At 57.5% G+C, this 11,964-nt stretch overlaps 1 protein-coding gene across 1 annotated transcript in view; it reads right to left on the minus strand.

Annotated features, from left to right (window-relative positions):
- POLRMT (polymerase (RNA) mitochondrial (DNA directed)) overlaps nt 1–10,689 on the minus strand; it is a 14,605-nt gene extending 3,916 nt beyond the window's left edge. Inside the window, exons 1-9 of the mRNA XM_008594327.1 lie at nt 10,602–10,689; nt 9,989–10,087; nt 7,171–7,820; nt 3,742–3,872; nt 3,382–3,568; nt 2,176–2,325; nt 1,583–1,918; nt 1,177–1,401; nt 57–845 (exon numbers count right to left, since the gene is read on the minus strand). Of these exons, the coding sequence (XP_008592549.1) occupies nt 57–845; nt 1,177–1,401; nt 1,583–1,918; nt 2,176–2,325; nt 3,382–3,568; nt 3,742–3,872; nt 7,171–7,820; nt 9,989–10,087; nt 10,602–10,689 (2,655 nt within the window). The remainder of the gene's footprint in view (nt 1–56; nt 846–1,176; nt 1,402–1,582; nt 1,919–2,175; nt 2,326–3,381; nt 3,569–3,741; nt 3,873–7,170; nt 7,821–9,988; nt 10,088–10,601) is intronic.
- Nucleotides 10,690–11,964: the final 1,275 nt, after the last annotated feature.

Consider the following 11,964-nt stretch of genomic DNA (forward strand, 5'->3'; position numbering starts at 1 on the left):
AGAGACAGAGCTGGGGAAGAGGGGTCCCCGTCGTCCCCCAGCCCCGCCACGCCTACCGTCATGGGCTGGTCTGCGGAGTCCAGAATGTCATCCATCACCTCGTTGGCAAAGGCCAGGCGGGCCTGCAGGGACTCGCGCTTCTTGAGCCCTGTGAGGTTGACCAGGTGGATCTTGAGCCAGTCGAGGCCGTGAGGGCCCAGTGGACGGCCCTCGGCAAACTGGAGCAGGGCACGGGCCAGGTCACCGCCCAGGTGGTTGAAGTGGGGCGGGCAGGGGTAGGTGCGGCCACGGAAGTCCATGTTGTGGGGGAGCCAGAAGACGCAGTGCCGCAGGTGGTGGGCCAATGAGAGGCGGTATAGGGCCTCCGCCCGCAGGCTGTGCATCTCGCGGGCCACCTTCAGGCAGCGGGCCAGCTCCCGCCGCACCTCGGCCTTGTGGGCGGGTGGGGTGCCAGGTGGTAGGCGGCACTCAGGTGGCCGGGGTGCCTCGGAGGGTGGCGGCGGAACGCCCAGGTGGGAGCAGCCCTTGGCCCTGAAGAGCTCCAGCACCAGGTCCAGCAGGTGCCCGTTGACACGCCAGGCGCAGTTACCCAGCTGTGTGAGGGCATCCAGGGCACCGTGCAGCGCAGCGGGAGGGCAGCACTCCAGCAGGTGCTGGTGCTGCATGGTGCCGTCTGCCGCGCGCATCAGCTTGGTGGGGCTCAGCAGGAAGGCACCAGCATGCGGTGAGGTCCAGGGCAGCGGAGGACACAGCATGGGCATGTCCACCGCTTCGAAGGTCAGCGTGGGCTCCGCCGCGGCTGCCAGCAGCTGCGTGAAGGCCGGGTGTGGCTTCAGGATGCCGATCTAGGGTGGGACAGGTGGGTGGTTAGGGGACTCCAGCTGGAGGCTTTGGCCACCCCTCCTCACACTCAGCTGAGAGGGTCCCCTCCGCAGCCAGGGGAAAACTAGTTTCCACTGGCAGAGCCAACTTTAAAAATAACCCCAACAACCACACTGCCTGCCCTGAGCACCTTCCACCCACAAGACACTTCATCCCAGGAGGCGGGCATGGAGGCAGGGTATGACCGACCGGTTGGAGGTCAGGCAGCCACCACAGAGGCACAGAGCGTTCCCAGGACTGGGGAGGGAGCCCCTCTCCTGGACCGCACCACCCAGAAACCCCAGTGCCACCCACCTGGCGGTAGCTGCGGAAGGAGTACACGTGGTAGAGCACTGGGATGAGCCGGCAGGCACCCTGGGGTGCGGCCAGGCTGCGGGGCATCTGTACGGCCTGCACCAGCATCTCAGCCAGCTGCTTGCCCAGCTGCACCAGCACTGGCAGGGGCCAGGGCTGCACAGGCGGGGCCTCAGGCACCCCCAGCGCCTCCCAGTACTGCCGTGGCAAGCAGGGCTCAGCCACCTGAGGGGGAGGGCTGGTCAGAGGTGCAGGTGGGTGCGGTTATCTCCATTTCACAGGTGGTGAAATTGTGGCTGGGCTTGGGCAGAGCTAGGGCAAGTCAGCTGCCCTGGGGAGGGAGGGCACCCAGGGCTGTTTCTTCCTGGGTGCCCCACCTCCCTGCTGGGCCCCCTCCCGGCCTCACCTGGGTGTCAGAGGCCAGCAGGTGCAGGTACTGCATGTAGTGCTGCTCCAGTGCCTGCACCTGCTTGTTGAGCTGCTTGCTGTGTACCACGTGCCGGTTGAAGGCCCGCATCCCCAGCTGGTGGGCCAGGGACAACAGGGACTCGCCCTGGGCTGGCAGTGCCTGCAGGGCCTGCATCAGCATCTGCACGAACTCCTGCTCGCTGAGCAGGCACAGGTGGGGGTAGAGCGTGGGGTGGCCTTCGTGGGCCTCGCGGGCCAGGCTGGCCTTGGTCTCCTGCAGCACCTGGTGCAGTGCGGCCTCCCACTGCACACGCAGGTTCTTCAGGGTCTTCCGCTGCAGGGGGAGGCAACACCACCCCGTCACTGCGGTGATGGCCAGCAGGACCCCCACCCACGAGCCCCAGGAGGAGCAGAGAAGCCTGCATGAGGCCCATGGGTGGCCATCAAGTCAGTGCCCAGCACGTCTCAGGCAACTTCTCACCCTAGCCTTCTCTTTAGCAGGTGGGTGGGCCCCAGTGTGACTGAGGAGACGGAGGGAAGAACCCACCCTCGGGAGCCCCAGCCTGGCTGAGCCCAGGGTCTGTCCCTCACCGCCTTCACGACCTCCTTGGTCATGGGTGAGGCCTTCTCCACAGACTCAACGTAGACAGTGGTACCGAGTTCCATGCGCAGCTGCTGCTGGAAGAGGCCCTGCAGAGTCTTCAGGGGCAGGTGCAGCTTTGGGTAGGACACGGTGCCGTCCTGTGGCACAGGCAGGTGGTGAGGCCGGACACACCTGGCCAACACCCAGCATGGCCCCTGCCCTCCTAGAACACCCCTCCGCCCCCAGCACAATTACATCCGCTTCTGCAAGTCTCCTGGAAGTAATTACCTCCATCGCTGAGGTTGGGGAAAAAGCAGGGAGAGGGACAGGGGGCACCACTGGGCACAAACAAAAGAGGGTCTGCCCAGCCTGGCCTCAACCTCTCTGGCTGAGGGAGGCAACCAGGGGCTGGCAGTACCCAGGGAGAAACTTCACTGTGTCCCCAGAAGTTTGCTGTTTTTCTTTTCACACTAGGAACCATGTAAATGTGTAGCCCATCCAGAAACAAAAAAAGTAGAAACTAAAACCCAGCACATGGAGAATTGAAAGCACACGTCCACGGCAACCAAGGCGTGGAAACCCAGGAGTCCGTCCACAGATGAGCAGACACATGCAGCATGGCCCAGCCATGCACGGGAACATCACTCAGCCACGAACAGCAACGAGGCTCTGACACACGCTACCATGTGGGTGAACCTTGAGGACACTGTGCTCAGTGACAGACACCAGACACAGAAGAACAAACAGTGTGTGATTCCACCCATAGGAGGTCCCGAGAGTCATCAGATCCACAGAGACAGAAAGTAGAATGGGGGGGTGCCAGGGGCTGGGGAGGGGATGGGAACTGGGTGTTTAATGGGGACAGAGTGTCAGTTTGGGAAGATGAGAAAGTTCTGGAACTAGATAGAGATGATGATTACACAACTCCACAAATGTACTAAAAACCACTGAATTATGCTTTAGAAGGGTAGATTCTGTGGCAGTTGAATCACACCTTGGGAGCCCTGAGGGCTAATGTCCCTGGTCCCTCAGGCCAGTGTCTCCCAGCTCTGGCTTGTCTGACCTTCTCAGAGCAGGAAGGGTGGAGCCCAGCGACGGGCCAGGTGAGGCCCCATGGGGGGCCTGGTGAGAGAGGACTGGCCTGACCACCCGGGTCTCACCCCCTGCGCAACACCTCCCTGAGTCCTCCCGCGGGTGTCAGGCCACGGGCTCACCTTGGCGTAGACCTCCCTGAGCAGTGTTGAGGTGTTGACAGGGGGCGGGGGCCGTGGTGGCGGGCTGAAGGTGGGCTTAGCCTTGACCACAGCCTTCAGGAGTGCAGCCCGCTCCTCTTCGGACAGGGCCACGCCTGTGAACAGCCCCTGCAGCTGCAGCCCGTCCTGGGTCATCTGCTGTAGGCACCTGAGGGTGGCACACAGTGGTGCTCAAGGGACTGGGCAGCCGCAAACTTGGCCCCTGCAGGGCCCACCCTGAGGGGGCCTAGTGACCACCTCATGCTTATTCTGCTGGCCAGCCCATGGCACTGTCACAGAACCCAAGTCACCTGTGGTGCCCCTGGGCAGGGCTGTGCCTACCTTCGGATGGTGTGGACGTCCTGGTCCAGCCGCCCCATGCACTGGAGGGCGGCTGCATAGGACACCAGGTCTGGAGTTAAGCCAGCGTCTTTCACCATGAAGAACACGTAAACCAGCCCTTTGAAGGAGCCCTGGGGAGACCGAGATGGGAGGGTCTGAGGGGATGGTCCGGCCTCCCCCGCCCCTCTGTTCCCTAGAGACCCCTTCTCTGTAGCTGTCAACTCAGGACCACTAGTGGCCCCTGTCTGGACAGAGACGGGCCTACCCGATGTTCCTGTGCTCGGCAAGGAGGCCACACGGCCGCCGGGCAAGACCGACCGTGAGGAGGTTCATGTTCTCGGGGCAGGGACTCATCAATGTTTTTTAATCTTTTTACTTTCTGGAAATGCACATGCATGACTTGGGGGCTGCTACCAACCGACCCCTTTCCAGGTCAGCCTAGCTGAAGGTTTCTGCCAATGTTGTCGATCTTTTCAAATGACTGACTTCTGGTTTTACTGACTCACTACCACTTCTCTCTCTCTCATTTATCCCTGTCTCGGTCTTTATGGCTTCCTTTCGTCCCTTGCTGTGGGTTCCATGGACAGCCTTTCTCCTGGGTTCCCAAGCTGGAGACTGTGTCACTGCTTTGCAATCCTTTGCCTCTCTCAGTGTGGGCGCTTGTGGCTACAGGTTTCCCTCTGAGTGCTGCTTTGGCTGCCTCTCCTAATTTGCAGCAGGTGGTGTTTCCATTTTCACCACATGTTTCCTAATTTCCCTTGCAATTTCCTCTTTGACCCCTTGTCTGCTTAGGAAGCTGCCTAGGATCTGTTGCAGACTCTTTCTTTTTTTTTTTTTTTTAAAAAGATGACCAGTAAGGGGATCTTAAGCCTCGACTTGGTGTTATCAGCACCATGCTCTCCCGAGTGAGCCACGGGCCAGCCCTTGTTGCAGACTTTTTCGAAGGTAAAAAAACAAACTTCCCAACATCCTCCCACCCTAACTTGTAGCCCTAACTTGAGAAGTGCTGTCTCAAGAGGGAACGACAGCTCTGAGACCTGGGTTTTAGTGGAGTCCTCTGGATGACCTCAGCTCGGCTGCCCAATGTGACAGTCACCGGCCACACAGTCCTTTAATTTGAATTTAAATTGAACATCCTATTCTTCCATCACCCGGCCAAGTTCCAAGTGTTCTGATCATCCTGCAGCCACACGTGGCTGGTGGCAGATGTGGTGCACTCCAGGTAGCTCTGGTCAAGAACAGGCACATCTGTCCTTCCTTATTCTCATTCAGTGCAGGCTGAGCTACCAAAAATCCAAAATCTGAAATGCTCCAAGATCCCGAACTTTTTGAGAGCTGACATGATCCTCAAAGGAAATGCTCTCTGGGAGCATTTTGGACTTTGGATTTTTGGATTAAGGATACGCAACCGGTTACACATCTGCAAATATTCCAAAATCTGAAACACTTCTGGTCCCAGACATTTCAGGCAAAGAACACCCCACCTGTAATATTATCATCAAGATGAAAACACACATTTAAAATTTCACAGGGGCTGGCTGGTTAGCTCCTCTGGTTAGAGCGCAACCTTGAAACACCAAGGTCACGGGTTTGGATCCCTGTACTGGTTAGCTGCCCAAAATAAATAATAAAATAAAATTTCATGTATTTTCTACGCCGCTCTCCTAAACACGTCCTCAGAAGCCCTACATTAGGTCTCTCACTCCTTCCAAGAACTCAGTGAATTTCTCTCTTTTAGAGAAGGGGAAACCAAGGCTCAGGGAGAACTGACTGGGTATGAGCTGCCCAGTGAGCAAGTGGCAGAAACGGGACCCAAACTCAGGTCCTGTTGACAGACAAGCACCACCCTGCATACATCAGGCCCCAGAAACGATCACTTAGGAGCCAGCGCTGCCCAGGAGGAGCAGGCAGTCACTTGGAAGAACTGTGCCTGAATGACAAGGGCCGATCAGCGTCCCCCAAAATTCACATCCACCCAGAACCTTGGAATGTGGCCTTGGAAATAGGGTCTGAGGCTGGCCGGTTAGCTTGCTTGGTTAGAGTGCGGTGTTATAACACCAAGGTCAAGGGTTCGTTCCCTATGAGACATGTAAAGAGACAGCCATGTGATGACAGAAGCAGAAATTGAAGTGATGTGTCCACAAGCCAAGGGGCACCAAGACTGCCTGCAGCCACCAGCAGCTGGGAGAGGCACGAAGGACCCTTCCCTGGAGCCCCTGGTGGGAGCACGGCCCTGCCACACCTGGATCTCGGACTTCTGGCCGCCAGAACTGTAACAACATATTTCTGTTGTTCTAAGCTACCAAGTTTATGATACTTTGTTACAGCAGCCCCAAGAAACTCATACACAGGCTAAAAGTCCTGCTGTATACAGGGGCTCTTTGCCAGGGGGAGTTTAGAGGATCCGAGACCTTGGATGGGAAAGAAGCACTACTCTTATGCCCGGTAACCCCTGGAATTTGGTGCACCTCCAGCCTCATTAGGAATGTGCACGGCAACCAGCCTCTCCGAGGCCCTGCAGACGTGAAATCCCACGAGTTACTGGATCTGCTCGCTCCTGGACTGATCATTTGATGCGTCAGCAAAGTACATCACACTCCCTACCACAGATCCGTCTTAATATTTTGCTAAGTCTTTCTTAACATGATCAATTTCCTTTGTTTACCTAAGTATCAGACAAGGTTTTACTGTTTCTCAAATTAGGGTTGAAGAGTCAAGGGGTGGGAGAATGTTGGGGATTTTTTTCCCTTAAAAAGGTCTGTAAAAATCACTCACCTGGGCCCGCCCGTGGCTCACTCGGGAGAGTGCGGTGCTGACAACACCATGGCCACGGGTTCGGATCCCATATAGGGATGGCCGGTTTGCTCACTTGGGAGAGCGTGGTGCTGACAACAAGTCAAGGGTTAAGATCCCCTTACCGGTCATCTTTTATAAAAAAAAAACAAAACAAACAAAAAAAAACACTCACCTAAACAATCAAGGAGTCAAAGAAGAAATGGGGGGGTGGGAGAGGGGCGGTTAGAAAATGCTCTAGATGAATCAAAAGCAAAACACAAGGACACAACTAGCACAGCACTCGGAGGAAACCGACAGCTGCAGACACCTGTGTTGACAAAGAGGGATCGCCAAACCCCGAGCCGACCTTCCACCTGAGAAAGCCAGAAAGACTAGCAGACCAAACCTAAAGCCCCTCTGCCACTATCCGTGGGGGTCTGTGCACGGCCCTGGGTGCCAAAAGCACCCCCTGCCAGGCAGCTCCAGAGGCCCTGTGCAAGAAAGACCAAGAGGGAACGCACTGGAACAGTACCAGACACTTTCCCTTCTACTTTTGGTCACTTTCAAAACTTCCTTTCAGGGCCACACGCAATTTCTAGGGTTCAGGTCTCAGTGAGGGCCAGTCCCATCCCTGGGCCCCTGCCTGCTACTCACCTGGCGGGCCCAGCCCAGCATGACGGTGTTGTACATGGCGAGTGTGAGCAGCCGCTGCTTCCGCGGCCTGCTGTGGTGGGTGACCAGCACGTGGTGGGCAAGGGGCAGGTGGCCGGTGAGCAGGCAGCACTCCAGAAAGGACAGCAGCTTCTGCTGCGGCCCAGTGAGCTGCGGCCCAGCGGGCTGCGGTCCGGCGGGCTGCGCCTCTGCCCTCCTGCGCCTCTTCCTGCGCACCAGTGCCTGCTCCTCCTCGTGGCTCAGCCTCTGTGGGGTCTCCTGCAGCACCTGGGCCAGTTGCTCCTCCCAGGGGCTCTCCGGGATCCCGTGCGTGAAGCGCCGCAGGCAGTCAGCCAGGGGCCCGTGCTGCAGCTGGGGCTCCACCCGCAGGGGCTTGGGCTGCAGCTTGCGGGCCAGCTGCTCAGCTTGCATCTCCAGCTTCACCTCCAGCCGCTCCTTGCGCTTCTGCATGGTCCGCTTCTCCCTGTTCAGCTTTTCTGCCCAGCGGCCACAGGGTCCCATCAGGACCTTTCTGGGTGGCTGGAAGCCGCCACCCCCGCCAGCGTTCTCTGGGAGTCGGGCCACATCCACCTTCTTCACGGTCACCTCCGACACGCTCTCAGCCTGCAGCTGCCGCACGCGTGCCTCCAGCACTGTGTGGGGCAAAGGGAGAGGATGTCAGGGGGACCCCCTTCCCGTGCAGGCACTGACCTCTCCAGACCCTGGTCAGGAGGCCTCAATTCCGTGTGGTGGCTGTCGACTCCCTAACCTGCGTCTCCCCCGCCCCAGCTGCCACCCGACTTCAGATATGTGTGCCCCCCACTCCACCCTGACCCCTCCACATGAGCACTTCACACGTCCCAAAAAGCTCTGGTGTCCCCTGTCACTGGCAGCTCTGTCCCTCCAGGGACTCAGGCCGAGAACCCAGGGTCACCTACACTCCCCTGCACATCACGCCTGTCAGCACAATCTCTGGCCCTGCCTTCAAAATCTATCCGGGGACCTGTCACCTCCCCCTGCTCCAGCCCTGAATGGCTTCACTGTCTTACCTCAGGGCCTTTGCATGTGCTGTGCCCTCTGCCCAGAATGCGTCCGCCCTGACCCTAAACTGACTATTCTCAATCTCGACCCTGCCTGACAGGTGCCACTTTGTGTGTGCTGGGTTCCCGTGGCTCACGCTAGTTCCTTCGTATAAAGCTGCTGCTAACAGAGTTGGCGATTGCCAAGCCACTGCCCCTAGGGGAAACACAGGGTCAGGTTCCTGCAGTCCGTGGTCACAGCTCTGTCAACTGATCAACACGTAACTCAGCCTCATGAGTTTCTGCTTAAAGACGCTTTATTTAATGTATATTGCTGACTTGCTGGCACGGAGCTCACAGCCGGCAGCCCCGTAAGTCACACCTGGAGGAAGGCAATCCGCAGGCATACTTTGTTCATAAGGCACACCACAGCATGACCCACGGGGCCACTGTACACAGCAAAATCACCAACAAAAAGCAAAAAAAATGCAAAAACATGGCACCAAACATGCCACGAAAAGGACCCTTGTACTGTGCAGTATGAGCTGAAACAGGAGGCTGAGGCCACCTCCTTCAGCCTCTGCTGAGGGCGTGCACTTGATACGATTCAAATTCTTTGCCACTCTGCACGTGTCTGCTCACGACTGGGAAAGCCCTGTGAGGACTGATTGGGGGTTATAAATAAATTTTAGCAAATAGGCAAATCCCCACGTGTGGAATCCTGGAATAACGAGGACCACCTGGATGTGTGCTCAGCTTCTCGCGTCTCCCTCACCAGAACGTCCACCATGAGAAGAGGGAATGTTGGCTGCGTTCATGGCTGAGGGCTGGCACAGGCAGGGACTCAATAGAGACGTGTTGAAATTAAGTAAAAAGACAAGGTGATCTCGGCCCGTGGTGGGAAGAAAATGAGGCAGTCATGAGGTGGAGTGGGATGTGGGTACAGGCCTCCTCCCGAGGCAGTGACATCTGACCTGAGAGGCACCAATTCTGCATAGAGCCAGGGGACAGGCAAGTACAAAGGCCCTGAGACAGGTGCAACTCGTCCAACAGAGGCAGAGAAGGTGAGCAAAGGCCACAGAGGTCTTTGGCCTGGGGCGGGAGTTTAGAGTTTATTTTGCAAGCGAGAAGAGACCACTGGAGAGCGACATGATGTGATTTAAGTTTCCAGAATTTTCTTCTGGTCACATAATACGACATCTGGGCTTTACTTTAAAATAATTGGGGGCGGGAGCTAGCCAGTTAGCTCAGGTGGTTAGAGCATGGCGTTATAACACCAAGGCCAACGGTTTGGATCCCCATACAGGCTTGCCACCAAAAAATAACCTAATTAAAGTGAAAAAAAAAAAATCATTAGGTGGGCAGGAAAAGAAGTAGGGTTGCTGTTGAAGCTAGTGGCTGACTGAACTTGCGTCTTTAGTTTCGTACACCGGAATTTTCTGTAATAAGCTCTTCTCTTTCTAAAGGACCCCCTTTTCCCTTCCTGGCCGGCTGTGGGGCATGAGGGGAAGCAAACAGTGGCCGCCCCTACCCAAGGTTCAAATCCTGCCTCTGCCCGTGCAGCTGCGAGTGGCCTGGGGAGTCTCTCCGCGTATAACTTTGGGCTCAGCTGTCTCCCGGGAATAGGGGCGCTCCAGATGGGAACTGCCATTACCCCAGTATATGGACTGAACCTCAGTTTCTTCCCTGTATGATGGGGAGCCCATCTCCTTCTGATGAGGTCACTGTGAGGAACCAGCAGAGGGGACACAAGAGATGCGAGGAAGGGGCTTCAAGCCCCAAGCTTGGGGATCAGGGCTCACCCTCCAGCAGCTCCGCGTGGCCCCAGTCCTTCCGGCGGTCTTGCTCACAGGGGCTGGCGGACGAGCTCCTTCTGGGGCCCCAGATGCCCCCAAGGGTCCCTGCGGAAGAAAAGGGAGAGACTGAAGGGGGCCAGGCATCTGGGGAGGGTCCTCATATGGACGTAAGTCGCAGGACCAGAGAGCAAAGGGGCCCTGAATTCAGTGGAAGCTGTCAGTTCTGGGGGTCTCAAATTGCAAAGAAACCAAGAGGTCACAGGTGGAGGGGGCCTGACACTCTGATGAAACTGGGGCGTGGGTCGTGGACGGAGAGTCCTCGAACTGAAGGTAGGTTCAAAGGCCAAGAGCCCTAAATCCCAAACAGGGGGTCAGGGGACTCCAAAAGAAACCAAGCGTCAAAGGTCAAAGTGCCCTGTCGACCCCGTCAGGTAAGCGAGACACAAGCAGTGAAATGCGGGGCCGAGTTGGTGGGTTCCCCAGAACCTCTAGGGGCAAAGGGCAAAGGTAGGGGTTAACGGGAGCCCGGGGGCGCTCAAAGCCGAAGGTCACGGCCGCGGGGCGGGAGGGGCGGCTGCCGCGGCGTCGGCCTCGAGCCGCCGGGCGCCACCCGCGTTACCTTCCTCGGCCGGGGGACCGGGGCGGCTCCGGGAGCGCAGGGCCCACCCCAGTCCCGCCGCACCGCGGCCCCAGCGAAGCGCCGACATGCCCATGCGGCCCGCCGCCGGCCCCACCACACCCGCGCATGCGCGCGCGCCGCTCGCCGGGAGTTGTGGTTCCGCGGCCGACGGCAGCTGCGAAGGGACGCCCCAGCCGGAAAGTGAACCACCTGAACTACAACTCCCAGGAGGCAGCGGGGTTCAAGTGGCGCGAGAGCATGCGCCGGCGGAGCCCTCTGATTGGCTGTTTCCTTTGCGCTCAAGGAAGGATGGTACAGAGCCGTTGCCGTGGCAACTCGGGTGCATCTAAGGCCGGTTTTGGCAGGACGCAGAATCTGGATTTTTTTTTTTTTTTAAGAAGGAATACTCACCTATAATTAGGACAGCGTGCTGCAATTTAGAGATTCCTGTCCGCAACTTCCTTGATCCAACAACAACTGTGGGGTGTGAGCTATCACTGTCCCCAGTTTATTGCGGAGGAAGCTGAGGTTCAGAGAGGTCGATCAAGTTGCCAAAGACACACAGCATGGACATTAAGGAGGTTGGACATTTTTCTGTTACTCCCTCCAGCCTCAGTTTACCCATTAATCCCCAAGCCTCCAATGATGGGGCAGAATGGAGCAGAAAGAGTGGATTAAGGGTTGGTGGGTTAGCTCAGTTGGTCAGAGCACGGTGCTCAGAACACCAAGGTGCAGGGTTCCATCCCTGTACTGGCCAGCCGCCTGAAAAAAAAAAGGAGCAAATTAACCTGCTAACTGGGGAGATGAAAAATGCAATGAAATGATTCCTGGAGACTGGATCCAGCCCTGGCCTTTGGGCGATACCCCACAGGAATAGGCAAGGCCAGAGCTTTAAGATCAAACCCAGAAGTCATGCCCATCTGTCGTTCAGTTGGGGAAACTGAGACTCAGAGAGAGGACCCCCCGGTCTGGGCCCAGCTGGCATGTGAAGGATGAGACTAGGAATGTCTGAGGTCATCATGTTCCAGGCAGGTGTCAGTGTGTGCAAAGGCCCCAAGGCAGGAGTAAGCAGAGTGAGGGCTGGGGAGAGGAAGCAAAGACCCAGCTAGAGGGTGCTCAGGAGCCAGACCACCCTGGGCCTCAGGGTCCTCGGCCCCAGATGACACCAGATACTTGGACTTCGGTTTCCCTGTCAGCCGAGAGTTAAGAGTAGACCTGTGCCCTGGACAGGCAGCCTCCCAGGCTTGGTGGCCTCCTGACAGCACATTCCAGATGCAGCTGCCCACGCAGCCCTGCGCATGGTGATGCCACCGGCCAGGAATGTTTTCACCAGACAGCAGCATCCTCCCTAACCTGCCTCAGC

Source organism: Galeopterus variegatus, unplaced genomic scaffold (assembly GCF_000696425.1).
Source record: "Galeopterus variegatus unplaced genomic scaffold, G_variegatus-3.0.2 Scaffold10575, whole genome shotgun sequence".
Classification (NCBI taxonomy): Eukaryota; Metazoa; Chordata; class Mammalia; order Dermoptera; family Cynocephalidae; genus Galeopterus; species Galeopterus variegatus.